Here is a 27,912-nt window from a genome sequence, read left to right as displayed (position 1 = left end):
ACCAGGGCACTCACCACAGGATTTCAAACCACACAGGGCTCACCACTGCTGATTTGAGACAGAAAGAAACCTTCACATGTGAAAGCCAAAGTCGTGGCAAAGAAACCAGTGGAAACTCTATTAGCAATGCTGTGACCTGCTAATTAGCAGTCATACTGAAAGCCATTAACTCCCAGAAAACAAGAGACTAGAGGTTTCTGTTAGCTGAGTGTGGGTTGGAGAGTACCAAGACTGAAGGGTTTGCCTTAAAAAGCTCACAGAGCATGTGCTCAGTGCTTGACTGAAGCTGCTTTGCTGGGGTTTCAGGTGGCTGCTGTGCCTGGTTCACTGTGCAGGGCTATGGAAGGGAATTACCCTCTGGAGGGTTCTTCCGGACACACTATAAATCATCACTTAGGATTGCCACAAAATGTATCTAAAGGATTCCTACATGCTATGCTACATCTCATTTATTTCAGACATATTTAAATGTCTTGCTAGTTTGGCCTTTAAATTTCTAGAAGGAAGAAATCTGTGTCCTTGCCAAAGATGTAATAAATGTAGATCTAGAAGGCACCAGACTGGACAGAATGGATTTCATGGGGGGGCTAAATCCTTCATGTTGCTGCCCACAGCATCAATTTACTCATCATGAGGAACTTACCTATTATTTTACACTCAGAGTGTTCCAGGAACAGAGCCAGTGCTCATTACTGTCAGCTACACCAGGGGCCTAATTGCAGAGCACATCCCTGATTGCTTTGGAGGGGCTGGGTAACAATTGGCTCTGCAGGCAGAGTGCCACTGCCAGACTGTTAGCATCTGCAGGATTTGTGTCTCTGACTTCCAAAACTCCAGATACCACAGAAAGGACTCACACAGACAGACAGACAGCCTCACATCAATCACCTTCACACAGTCCATGCAGGGACCCCTTGTTACCTGCCCATTAAAAGCTGATCATTTTATAATGGTAATTTTAAATTAACTAATTTTCTTTTTCTTAAATGGAGAACATGTCTTTTTTCTCTGGTGTAAAGCCTAATTCTTTTGCACAGCCACATTTTGAAATGTGTTCTGCTAGAAAAGCTAGAAAATGCTTTCTTAGGTTTTAATCTTGAAGACTTCAAAACTGACATTAAATAAAAACATGAAGCCAAGGGAACCATGGAATGGTTAACTTCTGAGGAAGACACAATCAGAAAATGCTCAAGGAGAAAGATCAGAAACATCAGAAACATCAGAAACAACATGGCCTTTCTCTTTCTATTCCATGCCACCAGTCAAAGCTTTTTATGAAGAGTAACCCAAATAGAAAACCTGCTTGTTGCAGATGCAAGCAATTTATTAGGGCTGTCACTGCAATGCAACCCACAGTGTCAAGAATAAATGGCACTGCTGTGATTCTGGAGTAACAACTTCACAAAATAACCCCACCAGGCAGGGAAATGGGCCACAGATGGGCTGGTGCTTGTGTTTAAGGCTCTCAGCTCCAAATCTGGCCAGTTATCTCTCCTCCTGGAGTCTGAGGTCCTCAGTAGCACAGCTCTTGTTGGGCTAGTGTTTACAAGGAGCTGCCTAGTGCGTCCAAAATTGGTTTGTGGGTGAAATTCAGAAAATAAAAAAGTGAAAAAAGAGAGTTTTGTGTGTGTAAAATGAGCAGAAGTCTGATCAGAATCTGACCCTGCATCTCTCACTGTGTGTGCATGGATGTGTAGGAGCAGGAAGGCAGAAGAAATATGTGAGAGAAGCCATAAAAGCTCCCAGATAATGCCTCCAAAGTATTTCTAAGCCATTGCACAAGGAACAATATACAGAGACTTAAATTCACACAATTTAATTTAGACACAAGGGATCTATTTACGTGGCTAGAAGAATCCTCATGTGGAATACGCTTACAAAGAACCTTCTTTAGGGAAAACAAACAAACAAACACTGCAGTCATTTATCTCCTTGCCCTCTTCCTGTGCTGGAATACAGGAGCTTCACAGTGCTACAGTCCCAAAGCATGGCAGGGGCCTCCCCCTGTCCCTGCAGAATCCCACTTCAGTTCATTCAGCTGGGCAGGAGCAGAGGGCCCATTTCATGGGAGGACAAGGTAGGGTCTATGGTGAAGCAGCCTGTGAGACCAGGGTCTTTCCAAGCCATGTAAGCAGCCAGTGGGAGTTGCCAAGGCAGCAAAGTCCAAGCCAAAACAGGAAGGAACACCATAGAGTTCAGTAGCAACCACATTGCTAAAGCTCTTCTCCAAATGCATTTTCTTACAGAAAGAAACATTGCTGTTTGCCTAAAGATTGTTTCAGTATGAAATTGGTCTTCTAAAACTGATTAAGTAATCCAAGAGCTGAAATTTTTTCTTGATGCTGCTGAATAAGACCTATAGACTTTACTCCATATTGAACTTGGTAATTGAAGGGGGAAGAGGCAAATTCAGCAGCAGAATTAACAGGTTGTTACTTCCAGAAAGAAATGGAGAAATGGAACCACAGCTTCTCAGCAGGGTGAATGCAGCCAGCACTTCCCTGTGCCAGACTCACAAATGGGCATTTATGGTGCAGCCCCAACAGCATCCATCCCACACCAAGAGCATCTTTGACCCTGGGGAGAGAGGAAAGCAAACTGGAGGAAGTCATCCTAAAACACAGCTTGTTAGTGCCCACTCCCCTTACAAGCTGCTTTGAACAGCAGCTAGAACGTATTGGGGTAAAGGAGGGATTTTCAGGTAGGTAAATGCCAAAATACTGCAGAAAGTTAAAATTTGGATTAAATTAGCTCCAAATATCAAGTGCAGTCATGAAATCAATATTAGATTTTTGGTGAATTTTTGCTGCTGCTGCTGAAAAGCCATTTCTTTGTTCTCTCTTACTTTGTGAGTGGGACAGTGTAACCATCATTTGCAGGATTCTCCTTGGAGTTCCCTCTCCCTCAGAATGGGAATGGCTGGCCAAAGGCAGCACACTGCCTGCACCAAACCTCTGCAGGGAATCCAGACAATGTAACGGGGCTGTTAAATCCAGGCCTGCCAGGAAATGTGGGGAGAGCAGGTGGCAGTCTGAAGCAAAAAGTCTGTACAGAGTCTGGGAAATGGGAACTATTCCTCACAAATCTTCTTTTTACTGCAGGGAGAGCCACTCTTCAAACCCCAAGCAAATATGTTACATCACCTTAGGGAAGCAAATACTTCAGACCAAGTTTCTGTCCTTGCACTAAGAATCTTCCCCATCATCTCTACAACCTGCTCTTTATTCTTGCTTTTTCCAAAGGCAGTGAGGCAGTTACCAGGGACTCTCCTCTTCTCTGCCAAGGAGCTCTGCACAGAATAAAATTTGCATGACTGGCTTTTCTTCTTTTTGTCCAAGAAGACTTCCTGGACAACTGATCTTTCAAAAGCAGCGACCTTCAAACTGTTACAAAGAAAAACATCTAAGCAGTGCTAAGTTACTTAGAAATATTTTCATGCTCAAACAACTGAAAAATTATTCTGTATTTTCATAGTTCCCGTAAGTGCTCACTTCTAGGCAGGGATCAATCAGTCAGAGTTTTAGATCATTACATAGATTTGAGAAGTCTTTTAAGAGTCTTCAAAAAATGTCCTTTCAGTCAGATGCACAGCACTGCTAACAAAATACTGTAACTCACATCAGTGATTTATCTCAACACCACTTGGAATAATCAAATATTCATAAAAAGCCCTACTGAAATATATTATCTCATTAGCACATGGTGATAAGATTAAATTGTTTGGCATTAGAAGTGATAAGGATTACCATATCAGTGTTTAGCTTGTTGAAATCATATTACCTAGTGCCATTGACGGTAATCACATTGAAATTCTGGATAATTTCAAATGATTCAGTAATAATTACCACACTGTGCTGTAGGCAAAGGGAGATGCTGGAATTTGCACAGCCAGTGCTGAACATTGTACAATGACTCAGTGTGATGGGATTTGTACCTTAAGAAAACTGACTGAGCTGATTCCCCTTAGTCTTTCCTTTGGGGAATGCACTGCTCCAAATCAGAGCAGGGCAGGAGGGAAACAGTATGGAAATTATTTTTAAAATTATCCAGCTGCTCTACAGCTCCTTAGGAAATTCAGGACAAGGTTTGGGCTCTTTGGGGTAGGGAGCAGCCTACTGTGGTCTGTGTTTATGCATTATTCTTGCAGGCTCCCAGACCATGTGGCAACACAAGTAAATAGCCAGTGATGACACATGCAGTGAGAACTTGAGCACAGAGCATCTCAGTTTGGCTGAACAGATGCAGCTTTGACACACACTGTTAGGCAGCCACTGTCACAAGAAGTGGCCTAAGAGCTTAACTTTTATAACCTACTATTATTTTTTTACTGTCTTCAGTGTGCTCAACCTCCCAGACACACCCATACAGCAACTGCCAGCCTCAGAGAGAGCTTATGCTTGATGGAAAGCTACAGAATAAATAAGTAGGTACATAAACACTGAAAAGATGAGAGATGGTGAGAACAGACTTACTTGTCCCTATTTTGACCCCTGCAAGCACTTAAGTTTGTATGGGAATATGTTTTCTAGGACAACACATAAGTATAATTCTATGAAGTGAGAACTGGTGGGCAGGCACAGGATGGCACATAGGAAAGGAGAGGATCTGTTTCCATATGTTACATGTGCATGTTCTTTCTCAATTCCTTCATGTGTAAATTGCTCTCCTGCCCTTACTAAGCTATTATACAGAAAGGCTGATCTTAGAGACAGAATTGGTGTCAGGCACTGAAGCATCAAACCCTTTCAGCCAGCCAACCAAGCAGCCACATGACCACCATGTCTTCCCTTGAACTCATTTATCTTTTGTCACTGCTTAGAACACTGTCTAATTTTAGAAGGCAGTTCTGCAACCCTTGCAGTGAATAATACTTGTTCTGGCCAATAGTCTCAAAAGGCGCAAGTAGGAATGCCAGAATCACAGAAACACAGAGCTGAGACAGAGCTCAAGAGGTCATGGGGTCCCTCTGATCAGACCTGTCTTTCTGGGCTGACACTCACCCAGACACAGATACCCCATGCTGGAGCTTTACAGCTCCCCCAGCAATCCATCCCACTACTATTTTCCCACCCCTACCTGATAATATTTTCCTTGAAATCAAATAATCTTCCCTGATTAAAATAATTTCAATCATATTTTACTATCTCTGTTTCAAAGAAAGCAGATTATCACCCTTCATTTACCTCTTCATTAGACTGGAAAAAAAAATCGAATTCTTTAACTTTCCTCCCATTATTTCTTCTCACTTGCTCTAGATGTTCCCCAGCTGGCTTGCATCTTGCTGGGCAGCACCCCCAGAGTGGTCCTGCTGCTCCCCAGTACTGCTGATGAGCAGAGGGGGGCTGTGTGTCCCAGAGTGTCTGTCCCTGCTCTGGGGCACTTCCCTTTTCACAACACCAGGCCACTGTTGACTCATGCTCAGCTTGTGACACCCCAGATTATTTTCTGCTCTATCTGCTATTAGCAAGCTGTCCTCTGTCATGCCTTTCCACACTGAATTGTTCTTGTCTAAATGTTTTCTTTTGCATCGCTCCCTATTTACCCTCATCTCACCTTCCTGGACTGTATCTCTAACTTTCAGGATCATTCTGAATTCTATGCTTGTACTCTACCATATCAGCAGTGCATACAAATGATATAGAAATGCTTCCCCTTTTATCATCCAGGTAACTAATAAACATACTGGGACAAGGGAAAACTAACAGCTGAATTCTGTATCTCTTCTATTAAGCAATACTGCCTAATAACTTCACATCTAAGGAATTATTCACCCAGATAAATACAAATGAACTTGAGCCAGAGCTGAGAAATGAGGTCCTAAGCATACAGATGTATTAGTAACACCAAGGTTTGCAGGTATTTATCCCAGCAGGAGAGCAATAAACAAGAATGTGCAGTTAAAGCCCATTTGGAAAGAATATTGGGCAGCTACAGTAATTTTCATGCCATCAATTTTCTTTCCATCAGCCACGACAGTTACATTCACCACAGGAAACCCACTCTAATCTGTCACAATACAGGCCTTACACTTTTGGACTTAAAACATTTTGAAATACTTGTTCATAATTTTTCAAAATCCTACACATGGATATAAAGATACATTTATTTTCCCTGGTTTCTTTTTTTAGCTCTTACTCAGCAAGACTCGGACACAAATAAAGTTGAATACACACGAACATTTTAGTGTTGGATACTTCAATGACCAAAGGAATGAAAAGCTGCAGTCTCAAAGAAAATAAAAGCTGGGGGCTGTTTGTTTTAACCATTATATCAGATTTCAGATTGAGTCCAGACAAGCACAACATCTAATACTGTGTAACAATGGATACTTTGGGAAACAGGGTAAGGAATAAATTAATAGGTGGGTGCTTCTTCCTCTGGCACCCTCCCCAGATCTATCAGTGGCTTAGGTATTTTCTGAGCATTTCTTTTTGCATCTGGGTCATCACATGTGGAAGCTTCTACCTGACTAATTTCAGCCACTATTATTCCAACAACTTTCAGTATTCCTTAAACTGAAAACAATACTATAACCCCCTGGAATCTCACATTGCACGCAGTGCCAGGGCTCTATTGATTCTGAGCTCACAATGCCAATATGCACCCATCAGTGATTTGGCCTGAAACAGCTTTGAAGATTTGTCAGAAACTATCACATGAAAACTAAAAGGATGGAAAAAGTTATTGTAAAATTAAATTATTCATTTTTCCACAGGGACATGGAAAAAAGGACAGTCTTTCAAGGATTAGGATAAATCAGCTCCTATAATCAAATCTGCAAATGCTGCAAAATTGAAAGGCAGTTGAAAGTCCCGCTGAAGCCATGTGAGGTCAAAATTTTAATGAAGTTCCACCAAAAATGCAAAAGCAGTAATTGTATAACTGAACTGAAAATCTGAGAAACAAGGTCTAAAAGGAAATAACATTATTATAACAAATGTTACATGTACAATTGCTGCAACATTAGCTCAAACATTCCTAAACTGCTCATCAAAGACAAAGATAACACATTTTCCACATTGGGGCAGATTTTCTCAGCTCAGTTCCTGTGTGCTTAAAGATAAAAGATATGCTTGTCAAGCAGTTTGTAGATACATGGAGAGCAGGGAGGGACAATGCCCCATTTCTACCTCAAGAGTCCTTTTATCTCTCATGAATTTATATGTGCTTGGCCTTTATATTTTAACTTTACAGCCTCCACTGCACCACCACAAACATCCTGAGTGTGCAACACTTGGTTTATTTCCTTTCCTGTAATTCATACCTTCTACTCTGAAGCTTTGCACGTGCAGAATATCAGGAGTGGCAAATTGCAAGCAGTGAGACCACTCGTGTGTGTTGGTTGAAATGGAAAGAAAAGAAAATGCCATCTCATTTGAAAGTGAATTTTAGTTGCCCATTCTGTTTGCAAGCATCCCCTTCAGTGTGATTGTTCCCATGCCAGTTGTCTCATCTTTCTCAGAGGAACAAAAATGTATAAATAGACTCTGACCCCTTTTATTGCACAGTATGTTAAATGGGAAAGTTAAGGAAAATAACTGTAACCTAATAAAAATTCAGAGACACCTCAAAACATTAATGAACACTTTATTATTACAGATATGGAAAGTGCAGCCCCATAACTACACATTGTTTTTGGGGCTTGCAAAACATAAAAATTACATTCTCTAGGTAGTTTGACCATTTTTTCATACCACACCTATTGTACTTTATGCTGTTGAGAATGAATACAAACCATTTTGGTGATATTTTCTGATAGTTGCTGTTTAAAGGAAGATGGAAAAATACATGGACACAGAACAAGGAATCAAGAAACCTGGGCTGGGCTTTTTTGCTGTGCTCCTTTGTTCATGACATAACCAGAGACTTTGATTTCAATGACTCAGTCTTCTCATCTGTAAAATGAGGATAACATCTGAATGTCTCTCAGTGGAATGGTGAAATTTGATTTCAGCATGTGTAAAAAGTACATGGAGATTGCTAAGTGGCAAGGTGTTATTACCATATATTATAAACATAAACCAAGGAAATTTGGCACTGAATGTGTAGGGGTTTTTTCCCATTTAGCTGCCCTTTAGTTTTAAATATTACTAGTAATAATTGAAATTCTATTAACACTGAGAGGAAACAAAGGATTCTGTGCACACACATATAGCCAACATAAAAAAAGAAACAAAGAACAGGGCAAGTCTGTGGTCTGAATATTTAGACCAAGCTAAAATGGAGCTCTACTTGGGAATATTTAAAAGGCTCCTTTTCATTCTCTTGAAATACCACCTGATCTTACTGCTACTTCTTCTGCATTCATCACAATTAGAGGTTGATTTTTTGACCCACTGGCAGGCAAACTTTCTGTTCATGATTGCAAAGGAAGTTTCCTGCACAAGGCCCAAAGAGCCTGCCCTTTGGAATGGCCATGGATGCTGCTTTACCTTCACTCTTCTCAGAGTGCAAACTCAGAGGCAAAACAAGATTTTCCCAAATTTATTAATAACCAACTAGAGCAACATCTCTCTTTGAGAGCTCTCTAATGGGAGGCAACTCATCATGGTTAATAACACATTAGTTTAGGTTGGAAGGCACCTTAAAGACCCATCCAGTTCTAAGTTCCTTGCAGTGTTGGGATGACATTTGCAGTTGTTGTGGGGACACAAACTGCCCCTGCCCTGTGGGGTTCCTGGGGAGCTGTGCCGTGCCCTGCCAGGCTCCCCTCAGCACCGGCCACCGGGGACCACGATGGCTCCTGTGGGGCGGCCAATGCCACTGGCCCCTTTGGCAGATATTAACAGAATATTCACAATATTCAACCCCTAAACCATTAAACCAAAGGCGTATTTAAGAGGTTTCTGGATCTGACACTGGGTGATGTGGTTTTGGGGTTGCAGTGCCAGCGCTGAGTGGACTTGATGATCGTGAAGGTCTCTTCCAGCCTAGACAATTCCATGGTCCTAAACCACATCCCTCAGCGCCAGATCCCGACACCCCTTAAACACCTCCAGGGACGGTGACTCCATCTCCTCCTTGTGCAGCCCATTCCAACACCTGACCACCTGAACACCGGATTCCTTTTTTCTAATCTGCATCTCTGCTGTCGCCGTTTGAGGCCGTTTCCTCTGCTCCTCTCCGTGCAGAGCCGGCAGACGGGACCGGCCCCAGCTCATTGCACGCTCCCGTCAAGGGTGATGAGCTCCCCCCGGAGCCTCCTGGAGCCCCCAGCTCCCTCAGCCGCTGCCCATCAGACTCCCAGTCCTTCCCAGTTCCCCAGTTTTGGTCTCTCCCAGTTCCCCAGTCCTTGCAGGAGTTCCCTGCCCCGGCCGGACCCTCTCCAGCAGCCCCGTCCCTGAGGAAGCGCAGCCCGAGGCAGCGCCCGGCGCTCGCCGCGGCCGCCCCGGATGGACGCGGGAGCGCTCCCGGTGCCGGCGGGGCGGGAGCGGGCGGAGCCTGCGCACTGCGCCCCGCGCCCCGCGGCCCGCCCGGCACTCCCGCGGCCCGGCGCTGAAGATGGCGGAGGGCGGTGCGGCGCCCCCGTCCTGCGCTTCCTCCTCCTCCTCCTCCTTGAAGGGGCTGCGGGAGCAGATGGGTGAGAGCGGGCAGGGAGGGGTAGCACGGGGGGTGCGTGGGGGGTCCGGCGGCCCAAGGGCGCGGCTGGCGCCGGCCGCCCCCCCCCGGCCGCCCCGCTGGACGTCCGGCCCCGTCCCGGGGCGGGGAAGGGGCACCGCGAGCGGAGGCCGCCGGGGCTGGCCGGGCCCGGCCCGCTGCCCGCCCGGTCCGTGCTTCCCGCAGCTGCGGGCGGTGATTGCTGGCTCGGGACCTCCCGCAGCTCGTGGGCTCAGCACAGGCGGTGCGGGAGGCTGCGTTACACGAGCCGCCCGTTTCTCACCGGTTCTCCAAGTCGGCGGTGTCTGTGCTGGCTCTTGCTTTCAGAGGGTCTGCCCCAGCGATGTGTTCGGTCCCGAGTGCAGAAGGCAGAGAGCCCCTGGCATTGATTTCTAATCAAAGATTGAATAATTCCCGATTTTACTTTTCACTTTTTTTTTTTTTTAACTCGTGTTATAGGAGGGCTGAAGAAGCTCTGCTTTTGTCTTTGGCTGTGCATATGTGCCTATTTATTCTTAAGGTCCTTAATAATATACTCTGCAACGAGTGTTGTGCATGCACGATATGTGTTTGCAGCAACATTTCGTGGTACATCTCCATGTGAAAGCTTTGTGGGTGAGCAATAGAAAAGATAAACATTTACTTATCTCAGTCACAAAAACAAGTAAAGAGACTTGTGGTTTGATCTAAACTAACTAACTAGAACTAGGTGCAGCAACTACTCTTGAGAGCCTATTGCATTGTTTTCAGTGTATCTGTGTAATTACATAAAAAGGAGTGCTGGCAAAGGGTCCTGAATGCACAACTCTGATCTGGCATTCTTCTTCAGTGTGTTGGGTGTTGGAAATACTATTTAATTACTTTTTGTTTCTGTTTCAAAATTAAGACAGTTTAGTGCTCCAGAAGGATAAAGATCTACCAGAAGATAGCACTTCTCACCTGCAAAGGCTGTGTCTGTTTGAACCTTATTCTTCCTGCTAGAACTGCTGAATTTTATTTTGCATGTGGGATGCACTTACATGGTGGCTGCTAGGTTTTTCCAAGGATGGGCACCCATATTTGGTTACAGCTGTCATGACCTAGATTTAGTCCCAAAATCACAGAGGGAATGCTCCATGGGCCAGGCAGCTCCGTCTCCTTTCAGATATGCACATGTTATAATATGCACATCATGTTGAAAAAACAACCCCCCTCCCTAGATCCTGGAAAGGCTAGACCTTGATTTTTTTTTCCCTGAGGGGGTAGAAGTCACTGAACCAGAATCTGAACTTCAGTGTACATAGAATGCATTTGTAGCAGTTATGTGCTCAAAGATAAACTCGGTGCTAATGTGCAGTGAATCAATGCTGTCTGTGAGCTCTCAGGCTGCTGCAGCTCTGCTCCCGACTTCTACTCAGTAGCACTCCCTGGAGAGAGCAAATGATGTTTAGAAATCATCCTTGCAGTCCAGTGGTTGACGGTGGAATTTGCAGGATGATTTGCCACAGTATTTGCTGCTCTTTGGAGAAGTTGTGAGCAGCAGCCAAGTCTGATATCGCAGCTGTTTGGAGAAGATGTACAAAAAAAAAGAAAAAAAGAAAAAAAGACACCCGTTCAGTCCCACGCTCCCCTTGGGCGTGTTTGGGGAGGGATAGAACTTCCTGCCTGTCTGAGCTCACTTGGCTGCGTGGGGGGACTCCTCACTTCCAAAATACCTGCTAACAAGAATGCTTGGAGCCAGATTCTGCTGCTCTGGGGGCAGTTGTGTACTTTGCTGTCTTAATCAGTGTGGAGAACAAACATCTATGCAAAATAAATACAGTGTTGTGTGCCTTCAGAAGTTTGTCAGTGAACTTGTGTCTGGGAATCTCACATTTAAAGACAATAAATAAAGAGAATCCTGCTGAGAAGCCACAGCTCTTTCTGGCAGCCTGGCTAAGAGGTGTGTGTACATACTGTTTGTATAGTCACCTTCTGCATAGGTACCTTTGTGGGTCCTTATTAAAGGACACTTCTGGGTTCTTGTTCTGTTCACTTCTGCTGTCTGTGACCAGCCTCTTGATGGTGCTTGTTGATTTTTAGGCCTTGCACACGTAGAATCCCACGGTGCCACTTGTAACTAACTTCCAATTTGGTATGTTTAGCAAGAAAAATATTCTCTCAAATTCAGTCTGGTGTTGAGGTAAGGAAAAGGTGTTTCTCCTTCTTTGAGAGAGTATCAACTGTGATTAAGATTCTGCAGGCCAACTCATGCCTGCAGTGCCAGTTCTGCAGTTCCTTTGTAATAATTTTCTGCCCTGACACACTTGTCCAGTCTTATTTCCTTTATGTGGATGACAAAAAGCAGAATCTGCTACCACAACTAGAAGGCAGTTAAGGTTTCTGAACATCACTTAACATTAGAAATGAATTGTAGTTGTACACTGAACCAGCAGTGCATAGATGGCAGTTGCTTACCCCATTTTTGTTATCCATGCTTGCTGCTGTCATCCCTCAGGGATGAAGAGGAATTTTTGATCCTATTCTAATGCCATAAGTACTGCTGAGCTTGTTAAGATGTGAGAAGAGGGGAATAGTTGGGTACTTGTGATTTATCCAGTAAGTGAGGTTTTCCTTGAGTAGTGTTGGTAATCAGAGGAAAAATACCTGTAATTTATGCTGCTGTAGCCTACATTTATTGTCTTCATTTTCACTGGAATACTGAAAAGTCCTGTCTTTCACAGTATGGGTGGTAGAGAATGTTTGGATTTTTTTACTAGAGCTTGGTATTCCTGTGCTGTTGCCAGGATTTCCACTCATATATTGAATTGCTGTTGCAAAGGTTGTTCAAAACAGTATATTTAAATGCTGTTCATACGTATTTTCCTTTCCAGGACCTGCATCATCTTTTGGGAAACCTATCTCAGATGTGGGTAAAAAAATAAAGTGCCTTTTTCAACAAATCTAGCTGCAGGCATAAATTCCATGACCTGCAGGTCCCTGTTTGGTTGGAAGTTTTCTAATAAAATGACAACTTCATTCCATGTAATCAGTTTTTTCTCCCTATGCAAGTGGCACTGTCTGGCTTTGTCCATTTTGCCCAGACCACAGTTCTTAGCAATAGCTCTATCAAGTGCATGTACACAGAATTGGCATGAAAAGAAGGATGGATGGGTAACTAATAGTGCATCCTCATTGCTCAGGCAAGTAGTCAGGAACATGCACAGATTTTTCTGGTCTCTAGATAACAGTTATAAAACATAAGAACACAAGGTTGCACCAACACCTGTAGGAGTACTGGAGAGCTCTTGGGTACAGTCTTGGTCCCATAACAGAAGATGGTCAGAGGAAATGATTTGGGATCCAGAAGCATCTGTCAGACAATTGATGAGTTCACCTGTGTGTCAGAGCTGCCTGCTGGAAGATGGAAAGAATGAATTTACTTATGAATTTGGATCCTTTAAAGCCTTTGGGATTTGCACTGTGGCTGTCAGTAGAGGTGGGCTTCAGGTCTTGCCTGGGAAGCAGCAAGACAAGGAAACCATTTCTTTGCCAGGTTTCTCACAGTGTGGGAGTGCTGCATGAAAAGCATCTTGAGCATTCAGTTGTTGTCTTATTTGGTGATGTTTGAATGAGTGACTGGTACAGGTCCCATCTGCAGAGCAAAGGCAGCTCATCACTGGGGCATTCAGCTCGTGATCACTGGGGCTGGCTTCAATTTCTTGATTTGCCAAACTCCTCAGAACTTTGGACAAAGTTCTAAGGGGTTTTTGTGCTTCATCCTTTTTCCCTGCATGAAAGTAGTAAGACTGCTTTGCAGAGTGCCAAGGCAATAAGTGCAAAGAACTGCACAGAAATTGGATTTCATGTAGATCTCAGTGGTGAGAGAACATTCCCAAATCAGGCTGAGAACTTAATGTAATTGTGATGGCTATGAGCTCTAATTTCATTTTCTTTTTGTTCAGGGAAATACAATCATCTAGGGTAGGGATAATTTCATGCTGATTCAGAAAGATGAATGCTATGTATTGAGCTGCTTAGCATTCTGAAGATTACTTACAGTTGTAAGTGGTTTATAAAAGGTTTTATTAGAATTTAAAACTTTAAATTCTTGAGATTTCTCCAAATATATTCAGGAGAGATATGCTCCTTGCTGTAAGGAGAAAAAGGCAAACAAACAAAAAAACCACCCAAACCATGTGCATATACAGTATTTTTCTTTTCAGTTTCTTGTGTCGAATGTTCCATTCTCTACATATTTCTTCATGTGTTGAAATTGCAGAATATAAATTTGGCTTCCATGCTTCAATTCAGATGAAACTATTTAGCAAATAATGACTTGCAAGGGTCATAACTCCAGTGGTGAGAGCCCAGAGATGCTGTGGCTTACACTCTCCCTAACTGTGCATAGTCTTAAAATGTGACTGGAATTAAGGACTGCTGCTTCTTCATACAGTTGTGTTTTTTAAAAAGAAAATGGGAATACTGATATGCTATTATTAATTTTCAGTTCTTAAAGGTGATAAGAGAATAAAGAAGGGTTACTATGGGTTACTGTAAGATAAATGTAAAAAATAATCTAGGTTAGTCATAATAATAGGGGTATCAAAAGCTGCTGATTGTCTTTAAATTTGATTAAATAATTGGAGATGCTTGCAGTCCTCTTGTGAAAGGACACCCTGACAAATAAAATTCTGAGCATGCAGTTTTAATGACTTCTGTGAATATGACTTATTGGATTACTTGTGGTACTTGAAAATCCAACTGGGACTGCAAATTTCTTGTCTGCCACAAATAAATTAGTGCCATTTAGCTTCCAATTATGCAGCTTACAACCAGGTTAATCTTAATTGATGATATGCTTTCAGTGTGTTTGCATATGTCTGTCCAATAATCAAAACCTTTCTACATGCTGGTAGTTTAAGTTTTTTGGAGGGTGGCATTTGTGGAAGAAAAAAGTGTTGCTCAGAGTTGGTTTTGTTTGAAAGAGACAGAAACCTCCACTGTGCTGCATAAGGCTGTGCATAAAGGGACACAAGCCTTTGCTTTTAAGGAAGGCTGACATGGTTGCTTGACATTTGTTTTCATCTAAATTATTTTTATATTTCAGTCAGTTTGGAAGTTCTGCTTTCTAGGTGAAGGATCCCCGGCTGATGTTGCCTTTGAGGAAAGCAGTTACCACTGGCCATGCTCAGAATACCTCAGTCTTTTCTCATAGTGGTTTTTTCCCTTCATAATTCACAGGGAACTTCTAAAATACTCTTTATGAGTACTTAACTGACTCTTAATTTACAGACACTCTCTGTTGTTTAAATGCACTGACCTGAATCTTGGGAGGGAGAATAGATATTGTAGTGCCTTGTTCTCTGGGCAAGTGTTTCAAAGCTTCCAAGTGTTAGAATTCCTCTCCCAAGCCGAAGAGGGCTTGGCTACAAGAATATGGAAATACAGTAGGGATCTTTGTACTTAAAGAACATAATTTAATAAAATTTATTAAGTTGTTAATTTCAAACCTTATCCTCTGTTTAATTTTGCCAAGAGAACTTCTTGGAGGAACATTTTTGCAGCACAGAGTTGATCAATATTATTGTATGTTGTGTTCTGGATATTAAAACCAAGGCCACTCATCTCCAGACCAGGTCAGTGAGTGTCACCTTACATTCAGATTTCTTTAAAAGACTTTGTGCCACTGGGTAATGAATTTAGAAAGAAATATGGTCTCTTTATTGTCTCTTTAGCTCTTTTTTCCTGCTTGCTTTTTTTACACCCATTTGCCACTTTTCACTTATCCTTCAAGCTCTTTGGGGCAGGGACTGATTCATGGTTACTTTGCTGGGGTCTTACATTGCATGGATTGGAGTGTCCCAGAGCCTTCATTTTTTAATTAGCTGGGTGAACTGTACAGCTTTAAGAAAATTTGCAGTTTATTTCCTTTTACATTTTGCATCCCCCTTTTCTGCTTTAGACAGAGGGTTTGCTGCATTAAACACACTGTGGACCTGTCAGTGTCCTGCAGCACTTTCTGTTCTGAGTGATTTGATTTGAGGTTGGCCTCTTGGGGGTAAATGCCAGCACCAGTCTCTCCTTCTGAAACACACAGGCAGTGTTTGAATGAGCTCCAAATTTTCCATGAGAAATTCATCGAGTGTAAAAAGCAAAAGCAATAGTTTTCACTGCTGGCTTGGAAAGGAACTGCTGTCCTTGCACCAAAAGAAAGCTCAAAATGGAGTTTTCCCAGGGATGTCTGAGTCTGTTGTGACTTGCAGTGCTAGGCTGTGGTGTGGGCTGGCATTGTTTGGCCTGGGTGAATTAAACAATAGGCACAGCCTGCAAACAAGAGCACAAAAGCGTTTTCAAGGCCATGCTTCTAGCAAGCAAAAAAACCCCAGAGTGTTCAGGAAAGAGGGAAGTCATGGAGAGAAGTTAGTTATTGCCAGTGTTAGGGATAGTGCACGGCGGGGGAAGAAACAATACAATGAAAAAAACAGATGTGAAATAAGAGAAGAGAGCAAGGGCTTGTCTTGAAGTTACTTTTTGCCATGGCTTGCAGGAGTGTGAAGAGGAGTCAGTGTTAGGCAGCCCAAAGCAGAGAGCTGATTTCTGTCTGTAGCTTTTGTCAATGCTTGAGCTGGAATTCCAGTGGGAACTGAGCTGTGCAGAGGAGGTTAAAGGGACTGCTCTGGCATCTGTGAAGCCACTTCAGCATTGAGGGACAACATATGTACTCCTGAGGCACTGGGCAGTGCTATTAAATAGAGAAAATTATTTGTACAGCAGACTGGTTATTGATAATCTTCCATTTTACCTTTTGGGTCCTTCTGTAGCTGTTAAACCTGTATCTAATTCTGTCCAGTTGAGAGTGTTAAATCTGTTTACCCCTCTATATAAACATTGATGTCACATAACTAGTAAATTTCACAATGAATCTGCTTGAAATTATCTAAGGGCATATTAATTGTGTAGACTGCTTTCATTTTAGTCCTGTGTATTAGGATACTTTGGAATTTCCAGTATGCAGAAATAGGTAAATATTTCAGCTAAACTTGAGAAGGTTCACAAGGGTCTTTGTGAGAGTGGAGTTTCTGCTGTCATTCCACTTAATTTCTTTCAGGAGCAGAATAATAATACACCTCACTAATAAAGAACCCCAAATTGTGGAAGCCAGGTGTCTTTTCCAGAGAAGGAGATAGATTTAGCTTGTCAGCTCTGTGTGCAAAACACAGACAGTGCTTCTTACTAACCTTATGATGGCTTCTGCAAGAGTTGGTGATGTCTTTGTCCTTTCTAAGCATTGTGCTGGCAGTTGCTTTTTCCATTAAGCATAACTCATGGCTGAGCAGTATCAGTGAGGTTAAAATAAGAGAATAAGTGACAGTGGGAGTCAGTGGGACTCCACAGGTGTGTTTTCAGTAGTGTTCAGACAACTGAAGGTAGTGAGGATGGTGTGGCTGTTGAGCAATGGTGTAACATCTCTGACTGTAGAAAGTTTCTGGAGATGGCTGCTAATTCTGTTGAGGACAAATTTCAATGCCTTTGTCTGTGCTTATATTGCAGTCAAGTTTGGTTTAGATTGTGTGCTTCCCCTAGGGCAAAGTGTGCAGAGATCAATGCAAAAATTAACTAGCAACCTTCATGGTGCCTTTCTGGTCATGAGTACATAGTAAGAGTATCATACATCTTTGAGATTGCTTCAGCTGTATCTTTGCAGGTTTCCTTATAAGAAATAAGTAATTTTGTTAGTTATGTGATTTAAAAAAATATTTCTAGGTCTTAATCTCAATATGAATGTTTGAAGATAAGTAAAAAATTAGGTTCTTGCAAGTATGTCTCAAATACTTACTTGTGGAGCTGCTAATTCATATACTGCAAAGGAATGCTTGTGTCAGTGGGTTCAAAACTTGTGATGAACTCAAGAAATCACCCTTAACTGCCTTGAGCTTTGGGAGTAAAACCAGATTGTTGTACAGAATTAGCTGAGGAAATGGTCTTAAAGGGAGGAAAGCACATAAAGGTAGTAAAATAGGTATCCCATGTAGGGAATAAATATAGGACAAAGTTTGCAAATGGAGTCTGGGATTGGGATAAGACAACAGGAAGCTCTTGTAGCCTGCTGAAGCTGAGAGTGGGCACTGCTTTCTGAAGATCTCTGTGCTTCCCATCTGGTGGCTGCCCAGACAAAACAGGAGAACCATCTGCCTCCCAGCTGGTCCGTCAGAAGGTGCCTACAGGGAAGCTCACGTGTTTGTTTGTTTGTGGAGCTGTCAGTCCTTGCAGCCCAAAGATGGGATGTGAGGATCAGTGGGGAAAACAGGGAAGAGAGGAATGCACACAGAGAGGGCTTTCCCTTCATCATTAGAAACTTTCTCTGTTGTCCACTTGTTTGTGTGAAGGTGCATCCTTCCTCTGGTGTCGTCTGAACAAGGAGTAGTGGTGTAAAAACCAATACCTAATTTTTCTTAAAGCTTCAAACTTATGATCTTGCATCTGTTTCTTTAACCTATGTTAATTAATGATTGGAAATCATCTTAAAAGGCAGTGCATGGAAATCTCAAACTTGAATGCTGACTTTCCTCATCTTTCCTGAAAGTATGTAGAAAACTTTTAAAGGATCTGAACACTTACTGGCAAACAGCATCTCCCTGTAGTGGAACAAGACAAGAACGAAGGCTTGCAGATTTGGCACAGTTTGCTATAAAATCAGAGATGTTTTGCTGGAAGGTTCACTTTTGATTCATGGGTTGCTTATTGGCTTCTTGTTACCTGCTTTAAACTTTTATGAGCACACTTAGAATCATAACAGTGCTTAACATTCAGGAGCCCTCCTAACACCCCCTGTTTCAGAAGCTTAGCCTGGGATTTTTTTGTTTGCTTTGCATAGCAAGTCATTAAATCATAAGAAGCAGAAGGGTTGCTGTGAAAGTCAGCACATTCTGCTCTCCTCTGTAGTTCAACAAGGGAAGGGAAGGGAAGGGAAGGGAAGGGAAGGGAAGGGAAGGGAAGGGAAGGGAAGGGAAGGGAAGGGAAGGGAAGGGAAGGGAAGGGAAGGGAAGGGAAGGGAAGGGAAGGGAAGGGAAGGGAAGGGAAGGGAAGGGAAGGGAAGGGAAGGGAAGGGAAGGGAAGGGAAGGGATGGAAGGCCTGGAGCTCGCTGGGTGAAGGGATGGAGCTGCTTCAGTCCCTAATGAGGTTTACTAAGAACAGCAGTGGGTTCTTTGCCAGTCTTGGCAGGGGCCAAGGGTATTAGCCGTGTGCAGGGGTTGAAATAGAAATCAAGGTTTATTTTTAGCACCGGTCCCTTCAGGGCATATTGGAAACCTGATCAGGGAGGGGAAGTACTGTCATGCTCAGTGTGAGGGAGGCATCTCAGCACCTGCACTGTCAGGGGATCGTGAGCTGGAAGTGGAATTGGGAGAGTTGGATTTATTTAAAATGTCACCTCCTGGTGCTTCTGTGGGTTTGGTTTTTCTCTGATTTGCTTGGCCAGACCTGGGGTGCTAAATGGTGATGAGGGCACAGAAGGAAAACTGCTTCCCAAATGACCTAATCATTTCATGATTCAAATAGCTCTATTTTATTATGCATGAATGCAGATATTATTATTAGCCTCATGCATGGCTTATATTTTTATTGATTTTACCTGGAGCACTTAAAGGTAGACTACTGTAAAATAAGCACACAAATTATGATGATCACAAAATATTGCTATGGAAGACTACTGTGGGAGGGCAAGCTCAGAATAGAAATGAGATATAATTTGGCTCTAAGAGAATTTTTCCTCTCCAGGGAGTTTGCTGAATATGTCCATGTAGGCACCCCCCCCCCATTAATGCAACATGTGACAGATTCTAGTGAAATGGTTGTTAACTGGTTTCCTGTTCTGGGGTATTCTGATTCATTACACAGGTATTAGGCTCTGTATTTTACAGAGATATATTTTGTGGAAAATTCTTTTCCATGAAGCTTCACTCCATAGCAGACTGCTACATTCATTATGGAAAACTAGGCAGAGAAATTATAGCTATTTGTGCCAAAAAACATTTAAATATATTAATTATTAATGTTTCTTTTATCATATCAAAGCAAAATAAGATAGGTATTTCTTAAAGATTGCATAGTGCAACAATATGCAATGCATTTTCTTTTGCTGTAGTAAAATGTGGACTTTGAAAATCACAGTTTTGTATTGTAAATTTACCATGAAATTGTCAAGGGCCATAAAACCTGTCTGTTGACTAGGAACTTGGTGAAATTGAGCTCACATATCTCAGGAATGTATCTAATGTGATGTATGTTCCCCTTTTATCAATCTTCTGTTCGGATCCCCAGTTCACATTTGATTCTGGCTTTCTGTTGCTGAAATGCATCACATCCATGTGACATGAAGGTGCACACCTTGTACCTTAAATCTGCTACTTTCAAATGTGAAAGCACATTGTTTCTATGCAAATAATGAAGCATTGAAGGAACATAACATATTTTATCTGACATACAAAAAACCTTGATGTGCAGAGTCCTCTGGCTGGGTATTTCTAGAGTTTTTTCACCTCTGTGTCCTCTGCAAGCTGAACTGTTTTTGTAACCCACTTTCCCGCCTTACAGAATCTCAAGTAATCTTTTGCAACCTGAAATAATTAAAGTAAACTGACTAATTGCTTTGCAAATGTAACACATTTTTAAATCAGTGCCTTCTAATCATGAACATTATTCCAACTGTGCGTTTATTTTTGATTGAGTAAATAAATACATAATCCCCCATATCCATTATGGCTGCTTTATTCAGCTAGATTTCTAATAGTAAAATACTTCTGTAAGTAAAATAAAGTTAATATTGTACCTGTTTAATTGCAGGTTGCTTCTTATTATAACTTTGTTATGGAAATTTGGATGTTTAAACTTTGAGAGTTGAGGCAAAATTCCAGTGTTGGTCTTAACTGAAGCTGGTTTAGGTGGAGAGTGACTTTGTTCTGTTGGGATAATTTCCTGCCTGAGTTAGCTCAGGCTTCCTGGGCACCTCTGTCTCCTCCCTTGAGGAAAGATGTACCTGGATTTCTGGATTTGTCTGAAATCTAAGTGGTTTTTCAAGAAGCTTATGTTCCTTCAGCCTTTGTGATGTACAGAGGTGTCATTGGATATGAATGCCCTGGGTGTACATTTCTGCTCTCAGAACACCTGCAGTGGGCTGCTTTTCCTCTGGCTGTTTTCACTTCTATTTGTGTTAGAATAGATAATTCTGTTGTTGTCACTTGGTGTTTTTTTGGGCTGGATTCCCATCCCTGTGACATGCAACAGTGTACAAAAAATCAGAATTTTGTCTGACTTGTCTGATCTAGAGAGTGAAAAAAACAGTGAGCCTTTTTTAAGCTATTTTTTTGCCAGTTGGTAATCTCATCATGTTGTAGTATATCTGGTCTGTGACTTGTGTGAAAAGAGCCTCAGAGATGTATAGGATGGGCTTGAGGAAGACTTTTGTTTGCTGCTGCAATGAGAAATTAATTCAAGACATGGCAACAGCTGCGGGTGACAATTTAGAGTTGCTGAATAAGTATTGTAATCAGCATTTATCACTGAAATCACATGGGATTAAACACTTTGAGGTGATTGTTCTTGGGCACAGCCTTAGGGAGGGTTATTACCATGACACAACTAGTTGTCATGGCAATGCATGGAGAAGAGGGAGACTCTTCCTTCCTCTTTTGCATTTTGCACTCCTCTTATTAAAGGGAAGTCAGATCATTGGCAAAGTTGTAGTCTCCATTCTTAAAATATAACAGCAATTTGTACTATTGGTCCTTCACCTTCTGGGTGAGATCACAGCACGTTACGTGTTCCTTTTGTGGATTTGCCTTTTCTGTGTAAAACTGGCCTCAACTTTCCCATGTGTGGGTGTGTTCCCTTCTTCCCCTGAAGCTGGGTTTTCCCAAGGAAGCCAGCTGAGCTCCCAGTGCCTGTCAGGCAAGGTGACAGCAGGGTGGCAGTGTGTGGGGACACTTCTGTGGAGCTGTGCAGGGCGCTGGGGTAATGCTGCCTTACAGGTTGCCCTGCCTGCTTTCCCTGTAACTCTTCACGCCCTGCAAAGTGATTAGTGAAGGTTGATATCAAAACAAAGAAAATCTGGGGAGAGTGATACAGTAAATTAGTCTCCCAGACTTGTTAATGGTTTTTTTATTTAGCAAAATTAATATTGGGAGCATTTCCTTTCTGTGTGTTTATCTGTGAGTTGTAGCCCTGCATTTTGCTGAAGTTACCTTGGTGAAACTCAGATAAGGTGAATGGGTCTCTGCACAAATGCTCAATTTACTGTTTTGGGTCTAATTTATAATTTAAATTTATTTTTTAAGCTCTTGTTTCAGAAGTATGTTGTAAGCATCCTTCAGTGGTTTACTTTATGCAGCTAATCCCCTTTCTCTTTCATGTAATGAAGTAATGACAGGTCTTCATAGACCTCTCCCTGCTTGGGTCTCATCAGAATATGATTCTAGCAGTGCTAATGGGTTATTACATACATGTGTGCAGCCCACAATTGCTCATGTGGTAGCAAAGAGTTTCTTTTATTAAGTGTAAGTCACATATAACTTTGCAAAATAATGGAGTTTGTTTTAGAAGTGTTATTAAATAAATTTCATCTTTGAAACTCTGTAGTCTTAAAACATAAGGTTTGATAAATGTTTTTACAACAAAATGCTCTGCCAGGTCTCAAGTCTCATATGACAAGTTTTTCCTTACAAGTTGAGCAGCCCCCAGTTAGTTAATTAATAAAAGCATCAGCGACCTCAAGTAGAATTTTATGTATTTATGTTGGATATTTATTTCATGAGTTTCAGTTGTAGAGCTTTTCTTAATGTGGATTGATTTTTTCTCACAGTTGCTGCAGCCCAAGCCATAGCAGAAGAAAGAAGAAGCCAAAGTGGCATTAGCCCTCTTACAGTCCAGACCTCAATAAAGACAGCAACTAAACCAGGTATAATTACAGGTCATTGCTCTTAATGAAGTGCTGGGCTCACAAGGGAGGGTTCGTAGGGGTTGAAAAGAACATATTTAGAGGAAAGTTTGGTGCTCTTTCTTCAGGAGGCATCAGAGCACGTGGTAGATGGTTTGTAGGTCTGGTTTTGATGACAGATTTCTGGTTTTGACTGACTCAGAGTTCAGTTGCCTGTCTTGTAAGCAGGGCATGAGAGCAAAGATAAATGATGGTAACTGGGCAAGTTACCAGCTCACTTCCTGCTGAAATTCAAGCTTTTATACCTGCAAAGACTGCTTAAGTCTTGATTCTGCTTAGTCTGCAAATGAGCTGGTAATTTCCTACCTGAGTAAGCACTGTCCTATAGTGTTCTGAATTTGTAATGACAGGTGAACTATCTGGTCCCAGATGACGCTTTCCTAAATTCCTGTCATTCTTGTTCATGGGAGTTAATATGTACAAGAATGAGGATCAGGGCTGAATTTGGAATAGGGGATGTTCTCACACGTCTGACTTCTTAGGCTTTCCTTTGACTGTACTTATTGAGCCTTTAATGTAATGTTTGCTTTCTCTTGCACCTGTTAAAAATAGTGTTGTGAGGGAATGGAGAAGGGGAAGAGGAGGATGTTCAGCTTTCTATGAATTTTTCAGATGGTGTCTTTAATCTCTCTATAGAGTGTGCACTGATTTGGTGGTATGTGCACGTCTCAGGAAGTTTCATTCTCCTTTTGATAGTAAAGACTTTTGACATTTTATTTAAATTTGAATGTTCAAAGTCACTGACAATTATGTGTCTTCAATTTTTGTTTTGACAGTGATAGATGGTTCCATGCTAAGAACAGAAGAAAGGCAAAGACTGGCCAGGGAGCGTAGAGAAGAGCGGGAAAAGCAACATGGTATTTTCATGTTTCACTTAAAGTACCATTTTCTAAAATGTTTCTTTTAAAGGAATTACTGTCCCCCTTAGTCCATGTTTTGTCACTTTTTGTCAGCTTGCTGGGGACAAGAGACAAGGTCTGCTCTTGGTCTTGCATCAGTGTCCATCTGTGAACCTGAAAGAAGAAGGTTTTGATTTGAGAGGAAAACACTGTAGAGAGTTGTAGCTTGTTGAAGCTCAGTGTCACTTCTGACCTTCCATTTCTTAGTGACCACCCAGCAAATTTAGCTAATCCCCTTACTGAAAGCCTTAACAAAAACACTTTGGAAAATAGAACTTTTAGCTTAGAAGTCCTTCCTATAGCCCTGAAGACTGACATTTGGAGAATGCTGATTCAGAGAAAACCAAAAAAGATTTAGCTACTTGAATGGCTTGTTTGCCTTGAACACTGCTTCCCTTGTTTCCCAGCACACTGAAATGATTTCTGCATTGAAGTGTCAGCAGTATAGACTTTATCTTAGCAGGGAATCTGAACTAGATAACAGCAGAAAACTCTTACCCAGCTTTATGCTGTTTGTGATGTGAATCAGTGCATGTGTGTGTAGCAGGAGATGAAAGGGTCACAGTGTGCCCTGCAGTGCTGGGTCTTGGGCTCCTAGCTTGTGAGGAGAGATGTCTCTCTGAGCTGTGTGTTTGTTTCTCAACATAAAAGCAAACACTCACAACAACAGGAATTACTGTGTTATCCTAATATGGGAAGAGGGTAGTATTATGATGCATATAAAACTCAGAAATATTTTGGAGGCCCTATGTGTAGATGCTCCCTGTGCATTGTTGGTGTGATTATCTGGTCTCTTGGTTCATTTCATCTGTCTGGCCATGGAAAATACTCTGTGCATTCTAGCTTTGTGTCACAGGACCTGAGGCTTCCTGTTGAACTGCACACAGCTGTTCCTTGCTGGAGGCTGCAGAGAATGGTGATAGAACTATTTTGAACTCTGATGCAGGAACTGTAGGGTCTTCCCATCTTGTCATTCAGTGCTTTAAATATTACTATATTTTGTTCTTAAAAAAAAAAGCTACAGCATTGAAAATTCTACTTTTTGATTTTTAATTTACAGCTTCCTTACAGAGACATCACTATTATGTTGATAAGAAAAGTGTATGCTTAATTTAGGGAATATACATATCCTGATATTCCCGTCTAGACAGTAAAGCCTAGTAGCAGGCAAAGTTCTAATTCCACTTCCAGCCTGGGGACAGAATTAAAGATGAGTCTGTTGTTTGTTGTCACCTCTGCAAGCTCATCTTCCTGTACATTTTCACTTCAGGCAGTAAGAATTCTGCTTGAATATCTCTTGCTTATAAGTTGTATTGCAATATCAATGAATGGCTAAGTTTGATTTTAATTTTTTCTTTAAAATATTCTTACAGCTGCCAAAGAGACACAAATCCTTGAAAAGGAGAGAAAAGCAAAACTCCAGTATGAAAAACAGTTAGAAGAAAGGCAGAGAAAGCTGAAAGAAATGAAGCAAAAAGAGGAACAACGGAGGGCAGCAGTAGAAGAAAAGAGGAAACAAAAAATAGAGGAGGAAAAGGTAACACACATCAAAGTTCCATAGTTTAAAAGAACTATGTTGTTTTCCTACATTACCATGCAGTTTAAAAGAACTATGTTGTTTTCCTACATTACCATGCTCTGAAGTGCTGTGAAGGAGAAACTTAGGAAAATGATGAATGTGTTAGAACATAAAAGTATTTTCCACATCTACAGTGGGCTATGTAGGCACATGTCCACCTTCCCCATAGAGCTTTGGCTGTAGCTGAGGCACTCAGGACTTCAGGAGCTGTGGCTGTTTGACCACTGGCTGTTTCTCACATGAGCAAAACCCCCACCCCATATTCCCAGATTTCCAGATACCTTAAGAGCACCTTTAGAGTCTGTCTGTAAATCAGTGTGGGTGACAGGTCTTAGACTTCTCTAATTTCTGTGTCTTGTTTCCTTGGAGCCCTGCTGTGGCCTGAGACTCACATTCTCTTAATTCTTCTAAACCAGAATTCATTCCTGTATGATGAAAGGTGCTGATGTTATCTGTGTATTTTTCATTTGCTGCTTTGAACTGTGTGGTGTCTGTTCTCACTGGCCTTTGCTCTGACTGCACATGGACAGGCAGAGCAGAGTTTGAGTTTGGGACTCACTCAATGGGTAGAAGCTGACAGCAGAAAGAAATACATGAAGTTATTCCATCCTTTTGAACAAGTAGCTCTGTTACTGCATATTAAATGTGCAAGTTCTTATTGTTAACTTATTATTACCTTTTTCAGCCAGGTCTCGTTTAGTTAATCTTCTAATAAGGGAGGAGCAGTAGCACAGTAGCAAATACTGTGGAAAAGGGAGTGGTTCTAAAAATCTTGAAGACCACTAGCTGTGGTGAGGATTCACATCCCTGTCTCCCCCCTGCTCCTCAGGTATTCTGCATATCTCTGAGCTCACTATATTGAGGTCTTGAGCTCATTTCTGTCTTTTGTAAAGTGAAGCCTATATCTTTAACTCTGACTGAAGAATTGCTGCACTGCAGATGCCTCCATGGAAATACAATCTACAGATTACATAATGTCTGGGTACTTTGGCACCTTAGGTAAACTCTAGTTCAGGTTTCTCTAACAGAGGGGAAGCTAAGCTCTGTACTTCAAACAAAAACTTTTAGTTTTATCTTTTGTTAGTGAGCAGAATCCTCCCTTCCAGGTTTACATTGTGTGTTTTGCACGGTGACTTCTTTAGTTTGTGTTGTGAAATGGTGTTGAAAGGAGGTGAAAGTCTAGTGTCCCCAAGTGGGAGAAATGACTGTATAATGAGTTCCCTTGACATCATACTGCAGTGTATCTGCAGAAAATACTGCTTCAAAAGATCACTTGGGATATAACTAATCCAGAAGAGAAATGTGTTGTTGACACGTGTGGAAACCTGGCTGGCAAGAAAGAGTCTAGCATGGTTCATCTTTATGCACAAGAGCTAAAGCTCCCCTGCTGGCAGTTACTAGTTCTGGAGACAGCAGCAAAAGCTTCTTTCAGCCCCCTTTGTCCTGTCAGCAATGGTTGCTGAGGCCTGAAGTTGATTGGTCTTCTTTTGTAGTTTTGCCTTTATGTCTTGCTCTTCCTGGTTTCATCACATCTCTCATTCTGTCAGTGTCTGTTAAGACCTGGGTCATTGTTTTTACAGTTCTTTGAAAATACAAATAACTTTATACTTGGTATTTTATAATGGAGAATTTTTATCACCTTTAGAAATAACTTGGTGATATAAATAATTTCAATTGCTCAGTTTGGGGTTCATCCCTATTTAGAAAATAAATAGTGCTGTTTACTGAATAGGAAATCTGTTTGGTGTCTATTTTAAGTAAAGAGTAGAATAGATTATCTGTGCTTTAGCTCAACCTAATCATGTTTGCAGTCTTTTGAAGCCATTAATTACCTCCAGCATTCTTTGCATGATAATTTTCGTAACAACAGCCAGGTAAAACAGATTATAAATCATACTGAGGGGGGTGGGGTGTCTGTATTTTGTTTCCTGGCATGGCTGTGGTGAACAGTTAAGCTTCATGGAGGTGTTGTTTGGTAGGAGCGCTATGAAGCAGTTCTGCATCGCACCTTGGAGCGGAGTCAGCGCCTGGAAACACGACAGAAGAGATGGTCATGGGGGGGGTCTGTAACTCCAGACTCAGAAGGCAAAACAGGTAAGCAGCACTGGTTTTAGTAGGGCTGAATCATGGAATGTTCTGTGTGAACACTGGCAGATGGAGCACTATTCATAGGGACCTGGGCATCATTTCCTATCTGGGATCTTAAAGCAGGATCTGTGGGTAGCTCCTGGGAAAATGTCATATCTGTACTTGCCCTGAAATGCTGCTCACACTCAGCTATTTCTGACCTTGGGAAGAGCTGGAGAGAAGCTCCATGGGAAATACAGCATGTGACAGCACTGCCAGCCCTTAAACATCAGCTAGGGGGAATCATGATCTCTAATATTAAGATAATTCAGAGTCCTTTAAATGCAGTTCATGTAATGGAGTGCTAAGACTAGCACTCCATTACATGAACCAAACTCCATTTTGGTGATGAAAATCGAAAGTACCCAGTTGTACTCTAATATCACATCTAAAATGTTTTAAACACACCCTTGGAGTTATGGAATGCTGACTGATTTTTTGAATGCCCAGTAGTGGGTAAGGAGATGCAGTGGACACTCCAAGCTTCTTGGATCATGGATTCTATTCTGGATTAGGTGATGCATTTTAACAGTCTTTTAATTTGAACTCAGGTAATTTCCTCTTTCACAGTTAACTGTTTCTGCTTATAAACATTCTGAAATCAGACCAGCAAATAAAGATTGCAGTGGAAGGGATCTTTTCATGCACTACCTAACCACCAATAAATAACATAAATTATTGGCCAGGAATGAAATAAATCAAAAAATGCTTCAGTTCAGCCTATCCTCTATATTGGTGGAATTGTACTGAATGTGAT

The 27,912-nt window shown here is 41.8% G+C and overlaps 1 protein-coding gene across 1 annotated transcript in view; it reads left to right on the top strand.

The window, feature by feature from the left end:
• Positions 1–9,475: 9,475 nt before the first annotated feature.
• The window catches only part of MAP7D3 (MAP7 domain containing 3), a 42,781-nt gene continuing 24,344 nt past the window's right edge, over positions 9,476–27,912 (top strand). Inside the window, exons 1-5 of the mRNA XM_066559285.1 lie at positions 9,476–9,580; positions 22,416–22,511; positions 23,327–23,407; positions 24,823–24,986; positions 27,008–27,122. Coding sequence (XP_066415382.1) covers positions 9,502–9,580; positions 22,416–22,511; positions 23,327–23,407; positions 24,823–24,986; positions 27,008–27,122 — 535 coding nt within the window. The 5' untranslated portion in view covers positions 9,476–9,501. The remainder of the gene's footprint in view (positions 9,581–22,415; positions 22,512–23,326; positions 23,408–24,822; positions 24,987–27,007; positions 27,123–27,912) is intronic.

This window comes from Molothrus aeneus, chromosome 14 (genome assembly GCF_037042795.1).
Source record: "Molothrus aeneus isolate 106 chromosome 14, BPBGC_Maene_1.0, whole genome shotgun sequence".
Taxonomy (NCBI): Eukaryota; Metazoa; Chordata; class Aves; order Passeriformes; family Icteridae; genus Molothrus; species Molothrus aeneus.
Note: the sequence above shows the minus strand (reverse complement) of the source record. Positions and strands in the feature narration are given on the sequence as shown.